Source organism: Haliotis rubra, unplaced genomic scaffold (genome assembly GCF_003918875.1).
Source record: "Haliotis rubra isolate DU_JTF1 unplaced genomic scaffold, ASM391887v1 Scf964, whole genome shotgun sequence".
Classification (NCBI taxonomy): domain Eukaryota; kingdom Metazoa; phylum Mollusca; class Gastropoda; order Lepetellida; family Haliotidae; genus Haliotis; species Haliotis rubra.
The window spans coordinates 20939-43560 of NW_025767706.1; the positions used below are offsets into that span (position 1 = coordinate 20939).

The 22622-nt window shown below is 43.3% G+C and overlaps 2 protein-coding genes across 8 annotated transcripts; one reads left to right on the plus strand and one right to left on the minus strand.

Moving 5' to 3' along the window:
* The first annotated feature begins 1000 nt into the window (after positions 1–1000).
* On the plus strand, positions 1001–8284 carry LOC124265170 (ribosome-releasing factor 2, mitochondrial-like). 7 transcript variants are annotated; one of them, XR_006895362.1, is made up of 11 exons: positions 1001–1514; positions 1709–1837; positions 2300–2380; positions 2769–3565; positions 3786–4070; positions 4863–4996; positions 5748–5965; positions 6236–6666; positions 6916–7091; positions 7249–7336; positions 7703–7839. XR_006895362.1 is itself a non-coding variant. In XM_046699958.1 (9 exons), the coding sequence occupies exons 1-9, from the start codon at positions 1283–1285 to the stop codon at positions 7970–7972; spliced, it is 2313 nt and encodes a 770-aa protein (XP_046555914.1). In that variant the 5' UTR covers positions 1006–1282; the 3' UTR covers positions 7973–8284. The 7 variants fall into 7 exon arrangements, 1 of the variants encoding a protein (XP_046555914.1); XR_006895363.1 differs by lacking the exon at positions 7703–7839 and adding an exon at positions 7512–7696 and having other exon boundaries at positions 7205–7336; XR_006895360.1 differs by lacking the exon at positions 7703–7839 and adding an exon at positions 7512–7696.
* Positions 8285–8799: 515 nt separating this feature from the next.
* On the minus strand, positions 8800–22269 carry LOC124265157 (nuclear exosome regulator NRDE2-like). Its single transcript, XM_046699944.1, is given in 14 exon segments — positions 8800–9137; positions 10813–10884; positions 11761–11819; positions 11822–11869; positions 12167–12552; positions 12914–13640; positions 14563–14770; positions 14772–14821; positions 16079–16842; positions 16844–17017; positions 17168–17288; positions 18147–18202; positions 18532–18646; positions 22102–22269. Coding segments are annotated over 14 exon segments (3153 nt in total). The 5' UTR covers positions 22259–22269; the 3' UTR covers positions 8800–8921.
* Positions 22270–22622: the final 353 nt, after the last annotated feature.

The window sequence follows — 22622 nt, forward strand, 5'->3', positions numbered from 1 at the left end:
TTTCAGACTTGAATCAATGCTTTATCTCAAACACAGGTGTTCAACATGGATATACGTATTTTGCCACGAGGTGTTCAGCGCAGCTACACGTGTTAAATGACTGGATGTTCCAGCTCTACCGCCGCGTGTCAGCTTAATGATTAAAGATCCAAACATTTTCCACTTTGGTGTATACCACAAGCATAGGTATGGAGTTGACAAACCTTGAAACATAATCGGAGTGCACGGGGATTCGAACTCTCGATTATACGTTACTGACGTGCCTACAGGGCGCAACTCCGGACAGCATATCGCGGGCCGACCTTAGACAACTGGTCACCCACACCATCGTGCACACAGCCAGAAGGAGCTCTACGCATCCAATGATAGACAATATACGTAATACCTGTTTAATACTTGTCATTCATGTAGGTGCCATATCAATAACTGTCTCCTCCACCCTGGGACTGTGTACAACAGTGTATTGGGGTTACCCCAGTACTGATTACACCCTTTAACATTGCTTGCCGACAGGGTTCACATGTAGGTGCCATATCAATAACTGTCTCCTCCACCCTGGGACTGTGTACAACAGTGTATTGTGGTTACCCCAGTAGTGATTACACCCTTTAACATTGCTTGCCGACAGGGTTCACATGTAGGCGCCATATCAATAACTGTCTCCTCCACCCTGGGACTGTGTACAACAGTGTATGGGGGTTACCCCAGTACTGATTACACCCTTTCGAATTGCTTGCCGACAGGGTTCACATCTTTAAAACTTGGTCATGTGGACAAGGCGACCTCAGGTGTTAAGGTCTGTAGTTTGAATCCCATCACGTAAATTTTATGAATGCGACATGTGGATCAAGAATATACAAAGTATGTCTTATGTTTTGGCATCCGTTCACACACTAAGTCTAAAGAAACTGATCTTCGAATTGGCAGTCACCTTTCCAAACGTGATATATACACAAAGTTACGATGCTCATAATGACTGGATTGTCTGGTCCAGGCGTGATTATGTACACACAGTCTCCATATAGCTGGAGTATTGGTGAGTGAAGCGTTACAAAACAAAGAGAAATATAAACAAACCCAACTCTGCGCTCCTTCGTTTTATACCATTTTTGTCATTTCAACTTTTCTATGAACCCAAGATGGCAGCCCCCATGTAACATGTGTGTAGCACGGTCCAATATGGCCCAACATCCTCAATCATCGTGTTTGTTGAGATATGTGCTCTTTGAATAGATTATCGATAACAGAGTACGTGTATGTAGCTGCTTGTTTATCTTGAAATATGCTGCACCCAATCAGAATCATAGCGTATTCATCACCGTGTTTGGCTGCAAGGGGGGCCCTGTTAGGGTTGCACAGTCATGTTGCTAGGTCCTTCATGCGGTTGTACCGAGCCGTTGACCACGACGACATGTCGAAGATCAGGAACATTGGAATCATGGCTCACATTGACGCGGGGAAAACAACAACCACTGAAAGAATGCTGTTCTATTCCGGATATTCATCACACCTGGGTAAATACATGTTGAATAATCACAACGTATAATTTCTTGAAATCGTGAATATCATTGATTATTAAAGATGTATCTGTCAAACTCAATTTATGAATGATGAATTCAATTTAGCCAACCCTCAAATTGCCTCTTAATTGTCAAAGTAATGTTTTAGTTATGTAACATGTTATATCTATATCATTGGATTTTTTTAGGAAACGTTGACAGTGGAGACACTGTCATGGACTACATGGAGCAGGAACGTGACCGTGGCATCACTATCACCTCCGCTGCCATTACCATCCCCTGGCAACATCACCGCATCAACCTCATCGACACACCTGGTGGGTTCATTGTGCGAAATAGTTTCCAAGTTTTGCTAGGCAGGCGGGCTAGCTATGCCTGAAAGTTACCAGCCCACAAGATAATTCACAAATTTGAATGTAGAAACTAAGCAATATAAACAAAAGGTAAAAGACCATCATTTATCAGGCCATAATCTTGCATGATTTAAAAGTGTATTTTAGCTTGATAAGTCGGAGAGAATGATATATTTAAAAAATGACCCCATGAAAATTCACTAACCAGTCTGGCCAGACTGGAGATTTACTAGCCTGACTGGATTTTTACTGGCCACAGGCTCACTCACTCACTCACTCACTCACTCACTCCAACAAACAACTTACTGTGAAGATATTTTCATTAGCAATCATGCACACAACCGGAACAAGTATAAAACCTATTGATTACATTTTTAAAATCTAGAACTTGTCCTATGTATTGTGTTTGAGACTGTGATGTTGCAGGCCATGTTGACTTCACTATGGAGGTGGAGAGGTCCCTGAGGGTGCTGGATGGAGCAGTCACCATCTTGGATGCATCAGCAGGTGAGTTGGTGAGGAGCTTATGTTATGTGTGTGTGTGGCGGCATGCTGTGTGTGGGAAGATGTTCAGTCACACCATTAACTGAAGAGTTGTGACGTCCAGGTGTGTTTCAATGTTTGTGTCTGCATGCTGTGTGTGGGAAGATGTTCAGTCACACCATTAACTGAAGATTTGTGACGTCCAGGTGTGTTTCAATGTTTGTGTCTGCATGCTGTGTGTGGGAAGATGTTCAGTCACACCGTTGACTGAAGGTGTGTGACGTCCAGGTGTGTTTCAATGTTTCATTATGAGTGACCACTACTGTGTCCACCCTGTGGTCAGTCAGCTGCATGTAATCATCAAGGACAGTTGAAGGTTGTTAACAAGGAAATGTTGGTTTCATGTTGACAGGAGTAGAGGCCCAGACTCTGACCGTATGGAGGCAAGCTGACCGTTACAACATTCCAAGGATGGTGTACCTCAACAAGATGGACAAGCGTGGAGCTAACCTCAAACTGTGTCTCGACTCACTCACTCACAAACTGAAAGTGAGGCCCATGGTCCTGCAATTGCCACTGGGGGCAGAGCGAGGCTTCCATGGAGTCCTTGACCTGGTCAGTATGGAGAGGCAGGTTTGGGACTCTAGCATGAGTCCTGATGGAACTGTGTATGAACAAAGTTCACTCCTTGAGTCAGATCCCCTCTACGAAACTGCTCTGAATGAGAGAAACAATTTGATTGGTCAGCTTGCTGATTTTGATGACAGGCTGGCTGAACTTGTTCTGTCTGATGATGTGAGTAACATTCCCCAGTCTGTGCTGCACAATGCCATCAAACTGTGCACCGTGAAGCAGCACCTGGTGCCAGTGATGTGTGGGGCCTCCTTCAAGAACAAGGGAGTACAGCCACTCTTGGATGCCATCATCCGATACCTGCCCAGTCCCATGGAGGTCAGCTATGGGTTTGCTGAGCACTATGGGAGTGACCTTTGTGCTCTGGCTTTCAAGGTCATTCATGACAAACAGCGAGGCCCTCTGACATTTCTGCGAATGTATTCTGGGATGATGAAGAGTGGGGAGTCTGTGTACAATATCAACCGTGGCGTGACGGAGAAAACAAGCCGACTGCTGCAAGTGTATGCCAATGACTTCCATGACATGTCCACAGCATCTGCTGGCAACATCGTCCTCGTGGCAGGACTGAAACAGGTGCCCGTCTTGACTTGTGTGTTGTTGGTGACCCCACCAGGTAACACTGGAAGATGTTCTGCTGTAGGAGATAATGAAGGAGTGCATCAGTCCATATTTTCTTGATTTAAGATCATGTAACTTTTGGTGAAGCTGGTATTTTCTTTACTTATGTCAGTATTATTAACCTGAGGGAGTATGTTGATGGTACAGGAGATGTAGCACATGTTGTTCTTCACAGACATACACCGGAGACACCATCACCAACACTCAGAAGACGGCAAATGCTGCAGCACGGACATACAGGATACACCGACACAAGGAGGGATTCACAGACGATTTCGATGGCTGTAGTAAAGATACAGGGGATGACTCCGTGGAGGACGATAGTAGACTACCTGTTCTGGCAGGACTGGATATTCCTGACCCTGTCTTTTTCTGCTCCATCGAACCTCCAACAATGGCTGCTCAGAGACAGCTGGATATGGCACTGGAATGCCTTCAGAAGGAGGACCCAAGTCTTAAGGTATGGGGTTACATGGAGTTTGGGAGGACAACAGTTGTATACATGACCTGTGTGTTGTATTTGTGACCTGTCTGTTGTATACATGACCTGTCTGTTGTATACATGACCTGTCTGTTGTATTTATGACCTGTCTGTTGTATACATGACCTGTGTGTTGTATACATGACCTGTCTGTTGTATACATGACTTGTGTGTTGTATTTGTGACCTGTCTGTTGTATACATGACCTGTGTGTTGTATTTGTGACATGTCTGTTGTATACATGACCTGTCTGTTGTATACATGACTTGTGTGTTGTATACGTGACCTGTCTGTTGTATACATGACCTGTGTGTTGTATTTGTGACCTGTCTGTTGTATACATGACCTGTGTGTTGTATACATGACCTGTCTGTTGTATACATGACTTGTCTGTTGTATGGGTGACCGTCTGTTGTATACATGACTCCTGTGTGTTGTTTCATGACCTGTCTGTTGTATACATGACCTGTCTGTTGTATATGTGACTTGTCTGTTGTATTTAGACATGACTGTTGTATACATGTGTGTTGTATTTGTGACCTGTCTGTTGTATACATGACCTGTGTGTTGTATACATGACCTGTCTGTTGTATACATGACTTGTGTGTTGTATTTGTGACCTGTCTGTTGTATACATGACCTGTGTGTTGTATTCATGACCTGTCTGTTGTATACATGACTTGTGTGTTGTATACATGACCTGTCTGTTGTATACATGACCTGTGTGTTGTATTCCTGACCTATGATGTACATGAGGCCTGTGTGCTGCAGGTTGAGTTTAACCAGGAGACGGGACAGACTATTCTGTTGGGGATGGGGGAACTTCATCTGGACATCATCCGGTCACGCATCATCAAAGAGTACCGCATTGAGGCAGAGGTTGGACCGCTCCAGGTAGCGTACAGGTCAGTGTCTTCCATCTAGATGTAGGCCATGTGTGCCATGTTGTACCGTCATCAGCGTTAAACAACACTGAATATATCCACTACAGTGGAATCAGTATTCGGAAGTATCTGTGGAAGTCCTTGTGTGTCCCAAGTGTGTCCTTGTAATAACCCTAAAGTGTTTAAGAGACTCGTACACAAGCTTTGATATAGCACCCACTCACCTTTTTGTGTACGATATATATGCTTTGAAAATGAAATTCTGCATAGAAAAATGGTAACTGTAGCATATTTACTCTGATTAAATCAATAAACAAAACTGAAAAGAAATTTGGTAACAGTTTTCTTGTAATCTGACAGAAATACAGTAAAACATGCCAATCAACAAGCTGGAAAGTATGGTCAGCATGACTCCTCCACCAATATGACTGTCTCGTGGTACTCAAATAATGATTGTCGTGATTCTATGAACTACCACTGGTGACCACGTCAGTAACTGATAGAGCCACCCCTTGCATGGGTAACCTCTCCTATTCTCCTCGTCATATTGGCAATTATGACATTTATACCCCAATGTGCTTGGCACCTTCACACCACGTGAACATACAACCCACAGCTTTTGAGATATTGTGTGAAGTACGTGTTTTCCATGTGCATTCCAGTATGCTAGCGCATGATTGACGGTTCAGACCAGTATTTTAAAAATTGCCCTTGGATTCAGATCGTGCTTAATTAGTGCATTGTGGTGTCGTGCTGGTTTCTGTACCACAGGAGAAACGTTATTGGTAGAGGCGGAGGTCGAGGACACCCTTGACAGAACTGTTGGAGACCGGCGCCACCAGGTGTCTATGAAATTGTCTGTGCATCCAGACAATGACATACAGGGCTTCAAGCATGTTGACCTGATGTCATTCAAGGAGCATCATTTTCAGCCAAAACGCCCACATTTGAAGGCAGTGGAGAGTGGCATCAGATCTTCCCTGCAGAATGGTAACGTGCTTGTTTGTTCTCTCTCAAGTTGATCAGTTATCTGTTAGTTCAGGCGATTTAGATGTAGAACAGGTTGGTATTATATCTGATTGGCATAGAAAAACTTTAGGTTTAAATTTAAAAAAAACTCAATTGTGTCTTTGCCAATTCAAAGAATCTAGAGCTAAAGATGAAGGGAATGATTAAATGATGTTCTCACTGCAATAAAATACAAGTAGCTTGAAATGACAGCCATGTAGATGGATGTAGTGCAGCAGTCTGTTCCAGCAGGTCCTGTACTCAACTGTCCTGTTATCCATGTCCGGGTTCAGCTGCACAGTCTCCAGGTCCGTCCTGGGACGTCCCTGGCGATGGTGTCCGCGTGTGCAGCACAGTGTATGAGCAAGGCCCTCCAGGGTGCAGATATGGCGCTGCTGGAACCCATGATGAAGTTGCAGGTGAGACAGATGTGGCACTGCTGGAAGCCATGATGAAGTTACAGGTGAGACAGATGTGGCACTGCTGGAAGCCATGATGAAGTTACAGGTGAGACAGATGTGGCACTGCTGGAAGCCATGATGAAGTTACAGGTGAGACAGATGTGGCGCTGCTGGAAGCCATGATGAAGTTACAGGTGAGACAGATATGGCGCTGCTGGAACCCATGATGAAGTTGCAGGTGAGACAGATGTGGCGCTGCTGGAAGCCATGATGAAGTGACAGGTGAGACAGGCTGGAAGACATGATGAAGTTACAGGTGAGACTGGCTGCTGGAACCCATGATGAAGTTACAGGTGAGACAGATGTGGGCTGCTGGAAGCCATGATGAAGTAGCAGGTGAGACAGATGTGGGCTGCTGGAAGCCATGATGAGAAGTGAGACAGGTGAGACAGACATGGGACTGCTGGAAGCCATGATGAAGTTACAGGTGAGACAGATGTGGGACTGTTGGAAGCCATGATGAAGTTACAGGTGAGACAGATGTGGGACTGCTGGAAGCCATGATGAAGTTACAGGTGAGACAGACATGGGACTGCTGGAAGCCATGATGAAGTTACAGGTGAGACAGACGTGGGACTGCTGGAAGCCATGATGAAGTTACAGGTGAGACAGATGTGGGACTGTTGGAAGCCATGATGAAGTTACAGGTGAGACATGGGACATGGAAGCCATCATGATGAAGTTACTGGAAGCCATGGGATGAAGTTATGATGAAGTGAGGACAGATGTGGGACTGTTGGAAGCCATGATGAAGTTACAGGTGAGACATACATGGGATTACTGGAAGCCATGATGAAGTTACAGGTGAGACAGATGTGGTGCTGCTGGAAGCCATGATGAAGTTACAGGTGAGACAGACATGGGACTGTTGGAAGCCATGATGAAGTTACAGGTGAGACAGATGGGGACTACTGGAAGCCATGATGAAGTTACAGGTGAGACATACATGGGACTGTTGGAAGCCATGATGAAGTTACAGGTGAGACAGATGGGGGACTACTGGAAGCCATGATCAAGTTACAGGTGAGACAGACGTTGGACTACTGGAAGCCATGATCAAGTTACAGGTGAGACATACATGGGACTACTGGAAGCCATGATGAAGTTTCAGTTACTAGATGTCTCTGAATGTGGTAGGTGTAGTTATTTCAACAGTAGGTGTGGAAATGTAGTAATCCAGTGCATTTACCCCTGCATTGTGACCTGTATCATGTACGTACAGCCAGTGGTGGCTCCAGTCAGACTTTGATTGTTGCAGATCTCCACTGATGAGAATCACCTTCATTCTGTGCTGTCTGACCTGGCACAGCGCAGGAGCCACATTGAGAGTGTCACCCCCCGAGATGATGTGAGGGTGGTGGGGACAATGACGCCACTAGCAGAGCTGATGGGGTACTCCACTGACATAAGGACCATCACCTCTGGTACAGCCACAGTTTCCATGGAGTTGGCTCACTATGAACAGATGTCATTGCAGCAACAGAACAAGGCCATAGAAAAGGTCCTAGGTTTCGTGCCAGATAGATGACATGGTCTGATGCGGAGATGTTTGTTAGGATGTGGTCAGTGATGCTGATATCAGTTGTCTGTGTGGATGTCAGTTACAAATGTTCTCAATGCTGACATTACGTGTCAAAAGATTGCAGACATAGTACAACAGTGCCTGGGGTTCTGCCCTGGTTCTAAGGTCTGCAGCAGGTGCCAGTCAAACATAGCTGCAGAGCTACAGATAACTTTTTGGGTCATTGAGTTATGTGACTCGCTTGTGTTCATCTCAATTGGGTATCCTAATTTTCCTTTGAGTAACCAAATACATTGTACTCACCTCACTCAAACTGAATTGGGTATTTTGTTTTTTTCCATTGATTTTAAATATATAATAAAGTTTAAATGTTAGTGTTTGTTATCTATATATGATCTGTAATATGAGAAACGATAAGAAAGACTGCAAGTTGTCAAGTTCATGTCCTGAAATAGAACCTCTCAGTATACCTCAGTTATTTATCTATCCACCGGTACGCAAGCTAAGATTTGACATTTTCATGTGTACGCATTTAAGATCACATTTATTGAGTATTTACCAAAATTCAAGCGTACATGTACGCAATAGACTTAATAGGAATTGAGTTTTCACATAAATATTTTCATAATTTACGCAGATACGCTGCTTATCTGTAGCTCTGTAGCGGTGTGATATTGCTAAGCCATCATGGTGTGGCTGGTCCATGTATAATCTGGATTGTAATAAACTGTGGTATGTATGCATATGGTTCCTCTATTTCTATTAACCTCTGCAAATTCACATGTTCTCCGTGTGATGGTATTACTGGAAATAATTGTCGAACTAAAAACAGCTTTGTTTGAGATTTTATTTTATAAAACATTATCACAGTTCGGTATGGCCCATTTGAAGATGATTTGGGATGAAGACAATGGGCTTCAAAACAAAGACATGTCCTAACTTTGAGAGAAACAGTTTAGACTTCAACTGTCTTCAAATCCTCTTCTTCCTGTGGACTGTGATCAAGCAACGTCTCTGCCACCGGTGGGTTGTGAGGAACAGGATCAGACTGACCCAACAAATCTAGTTCTTCCAAAGGGATCTGAACACGCAGCTCCTTCTCTGTCATGAGGTCAACCATCTCCTGCAGCTGACTCTGCCCAAATAGAGACACTCCGTCCTTGTACAGCACCTGCAATACATCAGTAGACAATGACCAACTGGGTATCTACTGATCTGGGTAGTACTTATGGTGCACAGTGATGTAGTGGTTAGCATGCTGGCCTCTCATGCCAAAGGCCCAGGTTTGAATCCCGGTGGAGACACCAAAATTTGTGACCTGGGTCTCATACTGTGTTGTGTCCCTGGGCAAGGCACTTCGTCCTTATTGCACTCAGTCCACCCAGCTGTTCAAAATGGGTACCTGAGAAACAGATGTATGGACCCATACGGTCGCGCAAAGCTCTTCGTAGCGGTTTTGAAAGTACAGTTCCGTCAGGGTAATAATGTAACGCCAGAGAGCAGCATCGTGATGGATTCTAGGCGTAAAAATTAGCATTATTATTATTATTATTACTTAAGGGACCTACTGCCCTGATGGTACTTGGGGATCTATTGACCCTGGTGTTACTTGGGGATCTGCTGACCTTGGTGTTACTAGGGGATCTGTTGACCCTGGTGTTACTAGGGGATCTGTTGACCCTGGTGTTACTAGGGGATCTGTTGACCCTGGTGTTACTAGGGGATCTGTTGACCCTGGTGTTACTAGGGGATCTGTTGACCCTGGTGTTACTTGGGGATCTGTTGACCCTGGTGTTACTAGGGGATCTGTTGACCCTGGTGTTACTAGGGGATCTGTTGACCCTGGTGTTACTAGGGGATCTGTTGACCCTGGTGTTACTAGGGGATCTGTTGACCCTGGTGTTACTAGGGGATCTGTTGACCCTGGTGTTACTAGGGGATCTGTTGACCCTGGTGTTACTAGGGGATCTGTTGACCCTGGTGTTACTTGGGGATCTGTTGACCCTGGTGTTACTAGGGGATCTGTTGACCCTGGTGTTACTTGGGGATCTGTTGACCCTGGTGTTACTAGGGGATCTGTTGACCCTGGTGTTACTTGGGGATCTGTTGACCCTGGTGTTACTAGGGGATCTGTTGACCCTGGTGTTACTAAGGGATCTACTGACCCTGGTGTTACTAGAGGATCTGTTGACCCTGGTGTTACTTGGGGATCTGTTGACCCTGGTGTTACTTGGGGATCTGTTGACCCTGGTGTTACTAGGGGATCTGTTGACCCTGGTGTTATTAGGGGATCTGTTGACCCTGGTGTTACTAGGGGATCTACTGACCCTGGTGGTTCTTACGGACCTATTGTAACTGGTGGTTCTTGGGGACCATCGACCATGAATAGCTCATTGTGTACATACCCGGTACTAGGGATGTCACGATATATAAGTTTCATGTATCGATACATATCATGATACCTATTTTGCGGCATTATTGCATAAATTTAGTTACATTTTCAACATTAATATTACATATTTATAATTGTCCATGAAAAGATCAACATTTATGATTCTCGGAGATTAAAAAGTTCTATTTTCCCATCTTTGTGCATGAAAACTCTCATAACATCAAAAAACATGATACAATTGCAAAATGTAAACGATACATAAACATATTTAAACCGATACTTTCAAAACTAAATATCAATACAGTTTTGGATGTATCGATAACTGTATCGTCTTAGAAAAAGTATTGATGCATCAATGTATCGATGTATCGTGGCATCCCTACCTGGTACCTTGGACCCTGAGTGGCTCATAGTCGACATACATTGGACCATAAGTGGCTGAAAGAGTACATACCTTGGACCAGGGACATTGCTGTAGGGCCTGGTATAATATCCCTCTGGCACGCTCTCTGTCTCCATACTTGCTCTGAATATAGAAAGCCATAGAGTGTAAATGTTGTTGTAGGATGATGGAAGAAAATCTCATGGGCTGTGTAAGCAATGACCCCATGATTACTCCATAAGGAACGCTGAGGAGATATATGTGAAGTAACTATAATAGAGGTTATTCCAAATGTTCACTTTCTTCGTGGTTGCACTATAAGAAGTCACAGACGAACTGTAAAGGGGGGTTCTGTGTAAAGTACAGAGCAAATACTGCACATGACCTTCTAACTGTTGACACATCTGCACAATAACACCCATTTTAAAATTTAAACTGGATATCAGCATGTGGATTTTTGAGATAGCTTAAATGATAGGCTTTCTGCCATAAACAAACAGTAATGGTTGATGCTGTCCCCCGAGGTCATGCAGTTTGCTCTCTATGTTTGTGGGTGACAAGTTTCACATGGAGACACAAAAGAACATGGCGTGGCTACACTTTCCCAACAATCTGAATGTGGGGCTTGTGGGACCTAAGTTTGCCATAGGCAGCACAGTGTTTTGTGCCTGACAGGGAGGCAGAGATGAATTTCGATCCTTTGGGTTTGCCTGTTATAGAATAGAGAAATAAACAGCTAAATCTTAGAAGAAAATAGAATATTTTTAAGAGAAGTAAACACATGTTGACATTGTTTAGGTTTTCTGCTATGCACCTGCTAAGGGAGGTAACTCCTACAGATTGTGTAAGGTGGCCCACAATTTAAGAGACAACAATCCTTGGAATTATATTCAAGTGAACCTGTGGATTCAGAAACAAATTTCAGGAAATAAAGCAGTCAAGGGTTAGAAGGACGTATTCATAATAATTGGAATTCTTTGTACCCATTGATACATGTACATTATTAAACTAGTCTCGCACCTCTACATGGCAGTACAACCTCCACACCAGGGGCAGTGTTGTGAGGCTGAGCTCCGTGTCCCGCGCTCTAACAAACTCCGCACTCTGTGCATCACACCACTGTTACAGACTGAAACATCAACACATGCTTCATAGCAATATCAGAAGGAATGAGTGATTTACACTAATGAACAATATCTATTATAGCAAACCTAGTTTACTAACTACAGAGGATAATAGCGTGAGCACTGATCCCTCCTACAAGCTACCTGCTCATGACCCAAGCCAGTCACATCTACATTGCCCCAAGCATGTAGTACTACTATGTCCTGGAATTCATCTTGGGCTTTGTTTAAACAGATATGTAGAATTTTAGAGAACATTAAAATGCTAGTAATAAAGATTCCATGATAGTCTGTGAGAATACCTGTATATGATTCCTCATGAAGAGAGGTAAGCCTTCCAACTTCAACCAGCACACTGTGAATGAGGGGTAGAGGAGACGATGGATTGACTAAAGCTCTGTCCATGTAGCGCCGAACGCGCCCGACGATGTGGGACCTGGCCTCGAGGTCCACCAGACACTGCAGGAAGGCTGAGTTGTCGGGGAACTCGTCCAGGGCTCTGTCCATGACAACACGCAGCTGGCTGAGAGGCACTGCACTGATTGACATTTGATGGCGGAGAAGTATCCACTGTGACCTGAAGATATTCTCCCTGACTGCAAGGAGGGCGTGGCACCGAGCTGAAGACTTGCCAGCATCCAGCAACAACAGGACATCTTGGTAGTTGGACATGGCGGCCTCAAGACCACTTGAACACAGGTCAAACATGGCTAGACAGTTCAGCTCACTCAGAAGCTGATGGAAAACTTGGGTGTCACCTTCACCTTGAGGTGACCTTGCTTCACAGATTGTCCTGGCAAGTTGAGTGACCTGAGTCTTTATCTTACGCTGTGTCTTCAATATAGAGCTTGTAGTCATAGTCGGTTCCTTCTCAAGTTTGAACTTTGTGCCTTCAGCTAAAGAAGTGAGGCAAAACAAGAGCCTTGTCTTGTGTTGTTGAGACACATCCATCTGCTTTTGAGTGAGGTCTGCATGGAAGTGCTGTGTGATGTTGAGGAGGAGTTGGCAGTAGGTCTGATACAGGAGACACAGGCCAGACTTGTCCTCACTACTGCCCCCCACTGAACATAGCTAGTGCTGTCTCCACCACCCCTAAAGCCTCTTGGCTCTTCCCAAGATCATGTTCCAGACACGCGTATGCATTCCATACAGTCAGGTTATTACGGTTATGACCTTCCTTCAGCAGATTTTTCACAAACTTTCTGAGCTCCTTTGATTTGTGCTTAGGTAAATTTCTAGGTGAATCAACTCCATGTTTCCTCCATTCAGTCTGGATGAGCAGCAAGGTGAAGACTGTCTGACTCTGTCCCTGGAACATGTGCACGGCCTGGGAGAGGACCTGGTGAATATATCTCTGTAACGTCTCACTCTGGTTGGCAACTCCATCCAGGTCGGGACTCTTTGCAGCTGGTAACCCTGGTAACTGGCACATCTTGTGGAGGGACAGCTGCATGGAAGAAACTGAGATCTCCTCTTGTTCTTGCAGACACAGCTGAGACAGAACATCCCGCGTGGCCACACCCAGTTGGTCTAGCAAACACATGACAAGACGGAACTGAGCATTTGGTTTTGATACTTGGAACAGGACTGGTGTGATGTCGTCCACCAGAACCAGTCGCTCCAGATCCTCACAGTCTTCCTCTGTTTCGTTCTTTAAAATATCTGGTCGCCATGGCAGCCAATGAGTGTTTTCTCGTATTGTCTCGATTTCTAACCATGTTTGCCACTGAGGCATCTGTTTTGCTATGACATCATCCTCAGCTTCTTCTGTTGGATCTGAAAGTAAAACACAGTGATCTATATTGGTATGATTTAATTGTCACTTCAAAATAGATATTTTTTAGAGTATGTAACCATAGGCTGCTTGTCACGCTCTCCGAAGTCAAATAGTGGAGAGTGGGGACGGTTGGAAAGGCCCTTTAGACTATGAGTCAGGATAAGGATAAGTATCAATTTTATCCAAAAAATACATATTTTTCCTTATCCTGACTCATGCGTTATTGCTTGAATCCGACGGAATTATCATGGAATAATAATAATTAATAATTAATTTTCGTATGAATTATTATTCCATGATAACTATAATTCATACGAAAATTCATTATTAATTATAACCACTACAAGCGATATATTAGGATTCAGATATTATGAAAATATCAATATAGAATATTAGTTTCATGATGTATCAGTAATAGCTTAGAGAAAGACTCTAGTCAAAAGTAGTAAAACTCATCTCACAGACATACTATTGAAAAAGTTATAAGTTACGACTGCACAATTTCACAGATGTTCAAGATAAATCCTAGCGTAAGGTATCAAGGACTCAACTGTTAGACAAACCTTTCAGTAAGACAAAAGTTATGTCTAGACAGTTTAATAAACTGTTAATAGGCCCGTAAAGATTTGATTCAACTTAGCCTACAGCATGTTTCCACACATGGTTGTAGAAGAAGAAGAGAGCTGCATACCGTGAGATAGGATAAATTTAAAAATTTAATGTATACAGAAATGTCTGGGAAAAAATTATGCAAGCCAAAATCAAAATTATTTCAACTAACTATTTTGACCCAATTTCTTCTCTGGAAACGCGCATTCTGATAGGCTGGGGGAATATTTCTCCTGGACGAGAGGGGTACGAGTCGTCTTTCAGATTATGGAAAGGGACATGACAAACAGATGACACCACTCATCGACATACCTGCTGTCACAACCTGTGTCTCTCCTGACATCTTGTCTTTGCTCCTCCAGGCTGCCCAGCCTGCTGCCCCTGACTCCCCAAACCTGGGAACGCTGCTGTCCCAGAAACTCTCAAACACAGCTGCTCTGTCTGCAGTCAAGGTGTCAGTGAAGCTTGGGGGACAGAAGACATTGAACTCAATGAGGGCCTGGTACGAGGCTACAGCTCGCTTCGGTGTAACCCACTTGGTGCAGGAACATACAATACTGGACAAACACACCTGGAACACAAGTAATGTACAAGTTGCAGCTGTCATTATGGAAAGGTTCAGCAACTGCCATCAAGTTGTTGTCCTGCCTCTCATGTCAGCTCACATTATCTGTACATATGCTGATCAATCAACACTTAAACAAGCTATGATTTCTCCATATAAACCAGAAGGGTGCTTCTCACTATATACTGGACATGGCTTCTTTTCCCGGAATAAAGCGCATTTAAGGTTTTTGTTTGCTCCCTGGTTTTAATTTTTGTAAGTAAGACCTCTACCCAGGTTTTACTTTTTCCTAACTCTATATTATCATCAACATTGAATTTCAGATGATATGTGAGTGTTTGAAATCAACTGAAAAATATTGTCAAAGATCAACTTTAATGTGCAAATGTTTTTCCTAGCAGGAATGGAACCGCATCTCTCTGGTTATTAAGTGGACGCTCTACCTCACGGCCACTGGGCCGACAAGAAGCCAGGGTTAAATTATCTATTTAAAGTTAGGCCTACTGTCATTAAATTGATTTTACTAGAGCTTCAGTTACTGTTATGTAGCTTCATTACATGATCATCTAATTATCCATCATTGACGGTTTATATGTATAATAAAGTACTCCTCCGAGGTTATGGTTGGGAAAGTAAGCCCTCGACCATTGGGTGGAGAGAAGTAAGACTAAGAAGCAATGACAGTAGGCCTAACTTTAAGTAGATAACTCCCCAACCTCTGGTCACGGGTCTTACGTTCCCAACCATAACCTCGGAGTCGTGCTTTATCCTACACATAAAACATTAATATGCAAATAAAAGTTCAGTTCTAATGGACCGTTCATATTTTATGGCTAGGGGGTTTGATGATGGTATTTATGGAGAAGCATGTACAATGTGAATGCACCCCCCACAAAAATGTATGTACAAAGTAAGAAGTGACCCCTTCCGTCATATACAAATATCGATAAAGAACCCCACCCCCATTCCCATGATTTTTAAGCATAATTGTTTCATACTGCTAAGTACAAAATTGCTGACCCTCCCCCCAGCACATCATACTACATGTGCACAAAATTGATGACCCCACTACCTCCCCAGAACAAAATGGGTGCTTCCCCCACCCCCCCCTAAAAAATAAAATCACCTCCACCCCAACCATCCCCTAGCCATAAATTATGGCATATATCATATACAGCACTTGACTTTTCTATTCTTTGAAACAATCTGAATGTTCAATTTCCTAATGAAATTGTTATCAGCCTTAAGCAGGTTCCTGCTCACCCATGAGGTCCGAGTTGGGAACATCTGTTGGCCTGGCTGTCTTCATGTTCCCCTCCACAACAGCGATGAGCACACGGAAACACTTGTGGTACAGCTTGATGAGCTTGGAGACGGAGAAGGAGGCGAGTCTGGACTGCTGAAACATGAGATAGCTGTGCCACAGCTTGGTGTTGGCGGAGTGGACAAACAACAGCTGGTCCCACTCCTGGGTCAGCTGTTCCCCATCCCACACATCCTTACACACCTCCAGCTGGGCCAGCTTCAGATCCAGACACCCCGGGTTGTCCAACAGTGCCCTGCTCAGGATCGACAGCTTCTTGTCAATCACTGCCTTGGACAGCCCACCCCCACGCCACGAATCTCCAACCCCACTGAACACTTTGTCCTGGAACTTCACAAACTCCAGCCAGAGTTTAACATTTCGTGTATCTTCCCTGAGCCTTTTGTTGTATGTTGCAACCTGCTGGAGAATCTCATCATTAGGCTGCATCTCCTCTTGGACATCACCTTCCGCTGTGCCCCGTCCTTGGATATATTGTCTGGTGGCCTCATCCAACACCCAGAGGGGGTCAGCAGCAGTGTCTGTCACCCCTACAAGGGGAATGTACTGAACTTGAGCACCTTCCCCATCCACACGCCTCACTTTGACTCCCACCTTCCTCAGCAGTGCTCTGCTTCTCTTCTGGCAATACCTCACTGGCTCAGCTTTCTTACTTGAGTTCTTCTCATGTTTGAAGAGATCCAGGTTCCCCTGTACCCCAAGTAGAGTGTCCAAGTCTCCTGTAGCCCGCGATGTGACCCTTGTAGAGGCACTCATATGTCCACAGGTCCTTGTCACGGTGGCGGTCTATCCTGAAAGCATCCTCAGGCTCCAGGCCAGCCATCTCCTCAATGAACACCTTCTTGGTACTGACTGTCACCGTCTCTGGCAACTGGGATCTGTATTAAAACATCGCCCTAATCAACACAAATAGAGGCTCAGTCTTGCAGCTTCAGGTTACAATAAAAACACATGTCATGGAAGCCATCTAGCATACATTCAGCTATCACTGACTATTATGTGAAAAGATGCTAAAACATTCTACTTACTGTACCCTTGAAGAAACCATTGGTTCTTTTTTCTTGACTTTCGTTTTCTTATGCTTGTGTTTATGTTTGGCCTTTTTCCTGCTCTGGCATGCAAGACCCTCATCAACTGGTTCGGCAGTTCCTGAGGGGAACATGGCTACAAGTATGGTCAAACTGTTTGGCTGTTATACTTTTCCATGTCAAGCAAGATCAAGTCAGGGTCAACTATCAATATAACCAATATTGTGTAGAAAGTGGTCAAATGTAGTGTATGCTATATTTGGGATTACACTTTCAGTAAAGTACAGATTCTTGTTGGGTTGAGTCCCATCCGGGATATGAACCCACACCCTCAGAGTCAGGCACCTAATCGCCAGCACACAAAGTCAGACACCTAACCCACTCATCCACAATGGCTTCCAGTCTGATAACTAGCAAGAGGTCCTAACACTTACACAATGGTCTTGTTACCATGGTTACAACAGTGAGATTGAGATCTATTACACTGCAGTCCCCAGTCAGATGTTCATTAACAATAGTTATAACTGAAGAAGGCAGTTAGACATGTTCTACTGTGCAATACCCACGCAGAAGATTAATAACCATGGTGATAACACCAAGGACGTATTCTACTGTGCAATACCCTCGCAGAAAATTATTAACCATGGTGATAACACCAAGGACATATTCTACTGTGCAATACCCTCGCAGAAGATTAATAACCATGGTGATAACACCAAGGACATATTCTACTGTGCAATACCCTCGCAGAAAATTAATAACCATGGTGATAACACCAAGGATGTATTGTACCCTGCAAATACTACACACATCTTTAGATTCAGTTACTGTGTTTACAACATACAATATCTATTCAACCCTGCAAATATATTCAGTTACTATGGATACAATGGCACAACATACTGAGATGCGTTCTTCACTGCAACCACATGCAGATATTTAGTTACCATGGTTACAGAAGTGTTATGATGACACTGACCTTGGGCCTCATCATTGCCATCTCCTTCACTTGGCTCCCTCCGTGCCAGGGTGCATCTGAAACAAATGATCCAACCTCTCTACACATAGACACAAACCTACCAGCGATTAAAAAAATGAAACAATTCCCAACTATATCAAAACAATCTATCACATGAACCATGGTAACTTGCCTTGTGACAGCACTTAATGACCAACAGACAGGAGTATTAACAGGAATGGTTATACACTGAGGAGTTTGGACAATCAACAGACAGGAGTATTAACAGGAACAGCAGGAGAATTTAACAGAAACAGGTGTTTGCTGTTCAAGTCATCTGAGGTCTTTTATTTTTGTTCCAATCTCACAAAAGGACCTAAATGTACAGATTTTAGCTACGGCTTACCTGTTTTCCGACTTGGCACTGTCATGGTAGTCTGCGATGGCTTCTTGGAGCTCCACTACTGATGCTACAGCTGCATCCCCGTAACTTGGGTTGTGGAGCCAGTCCAGGTGCCCCTCTGTCAACACCACTTGGTCAGTGAATGTAATACTATAAGGGTAACGCTATTTTTCAGGGCATTATCATTTGCAGAAGCCTGAGGTCTTTCATTAGCTGGCCGACAAAGGAGTGCAGTTGAAAAGACATCGGAACATCAAGAGCTCCTTATGACGTCACCTAACAACGGGCATGATAATGGCCTGTTGTCAAGCAATTTGGGAGCATTATCAAGTTACTGTGGCCCACTCATGCGGGCATTTTAATGATAATTCTATCTATTTTAGCTATAAAATATGCCAGTAACTGTTTTAAAATGTTTGTCTGACCAAAATTCACAACAAAATGTAATACTAGTTTGTGAACAATCCCTGCAAGTTCCACATCATTTTTCAATATTCTTCATAATTTGTACCTTTTTGTCATGTCTACTAACAAAGTCATAAGAATAGGAAACAAATTTCACTATTGGTTTACAAAGGTTTGTAGATATATTCTCAATGAAACCTGTTTTACATAGAAAACAAGATACACAACTCTGCTCCATCTTGTTGTAGGTCACAGGAAGTCCATGGAGAGCTTGCATCTTGCCCTGGTTGACATGTGACACACAATGAAGTCATTATCGTATCTGGTAATCTGTGTAGTTGGTAGGGCGGGAGTACATGGTGTGAGATAGAATCAACATTATAAATGTTCAATTTTAAAACTTATCCTTTCTCATGTTATGCTCTTATCCCAAAGTTGAAAGGTAGGCAGCAGATTAACCCAGTACCAGTAGTTGGTGAGTGAGTGAATTTAGTTTTACGCCGCTTTTAGCAATATTCAAGCAATATCAAGGCAGGGGACACCAGAAATGGGCTTCACACATTGTACTCATGTGGGGAATCGAACCCGGGTCTTCAGTGTGACGAGCGAACGCTTTAACCATTAGGCTACCCCACCAACCCAAGTCTGTAGGTAGACATCATTCGAGATGAGAGTGAGATGACTTGTTCAAGAAGAGGCTGACCTAGTATTCTGATAAAAGACCAGATCTAGCCTTGAACTTGTGATGGGTTCATTCTGAAACCTTAGTGATACTTTACTTGAACTTCCAGGGATTGGATGAGCCTGAGTAACATGATTTCTTGATGCATCATTGTCAAAGGACAATGACCAAGCTAAGAGATAGGAAACATGCTCAGACCCGAATTTCTAAAAGGCCCTAGAATCCAAAGACCTTTCAGTCCTCAGTCCCAGACAGCGTGTTCTTCAAAATGCCCTTGCAGACCACATAATCTTTCCAGGTTAGCACTCTGAACCTTTCCCATCAAAGACAACTTCTCTCTTTGTTTATCCTCCCTTATATCTTTCTTGTGGCCAACGATAGTTGAGGAACACGTGAGTGTTACAAAGGGGTTTCTTGAATTCATTACTCATACTAATGTGATTGCTTGTGAGAGTAGAGGTGAGTGATAGCAGACAATGGAGGGATCAATGAAGTAGGCAGGAGCCATTGCTGTAGGACTGATGAGGTGACGAGTGGAATCACTGGAGGGAGACACAATGACACTGAAACCACAATAGTCGAAGGACGGATGGACAATATCATGGTAAGTATTGTCGAAGTAAAGAGTGGATACATCAGAATCCTGGCTTTTAAAGAGAAATTCCACTTGGGATCATCAATCCACTTTAAATACAACTGCACAAAAATGTAGTTCAAAGAAGAAAAAGAAATTCTATATTGACTTTGGCAACTTTAGAAAAGCATCCAGCTCTGTGTATTATATTAAACTTTGGAATCATTTGTACATATTTGGTTTTAAGTTAAAAGCTCTTGATGTCATCTATTCCTCAGTAAATTAAAATGTATGATGTGCATGCTGCAGTTGCGATGAATGTAGTTGTAATATTTTCACTGTTTGCTATGCATGGGTTCTGATGTATTCCGTTGTCAATCATGAGTGAAGGAAGACCGCAAAGGACAGACATGTTAATCAGTCTACCATTATCCTCTATTATTGTTGTTAATCCGAGATACTAGTATGCATACCCTTTTGTTTTTTCTTATTAGATGTATATGAGTCTCTAGTAGTACTACTATGCTGTCTTACTTCATTTTCGCTTGACAACAGTATGAGGATCTATAACAAACATTGTATCACAACAGAATAAAGATGTTGTCATCAATAAAATGTCTTGCCTTTACAATGAGAAAAGGAGACAAGGGAAGTGAACAACACAGTCTACATACAATGGTAACTCATCATAAATCTTGATACCATACTTCAAGTGGGATAGTTCAGCTATGCCGGATTAGTTCCTTGTATTTAACATTGTTTTATATTCTTTTTCCTTCCACTCAGAAAAAGTGTCTCTGCCTGTAACCAAATTTTGCATACATCTCCATATAATAACAGCCAAACAGTACCAATGGCAAACGGTGGACTCTCCCCAAGGTTCCCTTTTCAAAAGGTTTCATTTTACCCGAAATATGTGTATGAGAGTCAACTGGCATAAGCTTGCCAATTACCAAAGAGGCAGAAGTGTTCTGATATATCCCGCTCTCAAGTTAGCCTTAGTTGGGTTGAACAGGTTGTTGTCACAACAGGTACTACAGATATAATGAAACTTACCCTAGCCAAAATCTGAATACAGCACTGTACCCTAGGACAGGTTCATTCTGCATGGTGTTGTTTTTTTTTATCGGAACTGTCATACTGTTGTATTGGGTGCATTTGATTGGGCTAGAATGCACTTTACCGGGGCAGCCCTCGCTGCTCGCTGCAGGGCAATTATTGCGTTATAGCGCTATCGCACTGACTCCAGCGCTGTCTCGCTATATCACGGTAATTGCTCCGTCTCCCTTCACTTGCCAGTCAACCATCCTTAGGGTTCCGATCTTTAGGGCTCTGACGCATCTTTAGTAGAGTCAAACAACCATTTATGATCCTTAGGGTTAGGGCATGGCACCCTCTACGATCCTTAAGGTTAGGGTTTAGGGTTAGGCGCTGATTAATCTCAAAATGTGCGCCCGGTAAAGTGCAGTACTCCCTCTGATTGCATTTTATAAGAAACGAGGATATACACAATAATGAATATTTCACGATGCACCAGACCACTCGCAATCAGTTGAACGGTGACAACTCGATCCATATACGGTTTGGGGTTGCAAAATATTTACTCGTCCCTTGTTTAAAGTACCAGGTACGTTTCTGTAGTTTGACTTTGTTTAGGGTACGTATCTGTGATACCTGTGCCGACAACTACTTCAGCCTGAGCTGTACAACGATCACGGATAAGCAAATGTTGTCTTGGAGTCATGGTAGTGAGAATTCGTCCAACACTGAGAACTAACTTTGTATGTGCTTGGTAGTTCATCAAAACAATTTGAATGCGACGATAACATAGTTTCTAATCAAGACATCAATTTGTTGATTTGATTGGCGATCGAAAATTGGACAATCTGATACATAAAATTAAATTCCCCACCTCCTGTGTCTTCATTGTGAGAGGCGGCAGGACTACTGCCCACGGGGAAAATTGTAGGTGTTTCAAAATTCTTTACAGTTGTACTCGACAGCGGGAACAGAGTCTGAGATGGGGAGCTTGTCTTTAAGTCATCGTGAAATATGTTCTCCGCGTCCATAATCAAAGGGAGTTAATTCTAACAACAATACCGCTAAAAACGAACGGAATTCGAACACTCGGACGTACAAAGAATATAAAACTTGAGGGGAGGAGGCCAACACCTTTACCTGAAATTCAAAGACAATAAATTGTTCTGCTGTATCATTAAATAATTTAAAAAGACCGAAATGAGGAGATCAGGGATTGGTGTAGCAAATCTAATATACTTACGTTTAAACCATTTAGGCACCGTGCAGTCGAATATGCCCAAGCTACAAAATGCCCCAGCAAATTTGGTCAAATTGCCCCCGATGTTTGGTCCCCGGCAAATGTTTAAATATATGCCATAAATGCATAGTTTTGTCAACTTAAATCATATTCTT

Bases quoted from the DNA above. Each gene is read 5' to 3' on its own strand.
- LOC124265170 (XM_046699958.1), top strand. From the start codon at position 1,283: ATGCTGCACCCAATCAGAATCATAGCGTATTCATCACCGTGTTTGGCT. The intron at 3,566-3,785 runs GTGCCCGTCTTG...TGTTCTTCACAG, and splicing joins TCGTGGCAGGACTGAAACAG to ACATACACCGGAGACACCAT. The intron at 5,966-6,235 runs GTAACGTGCTTG...CTGTTCCAGCAG, and splicing joins CAGATCTTCCCTGCAGAATG to GTCCTGTACTCAACTGTCCT.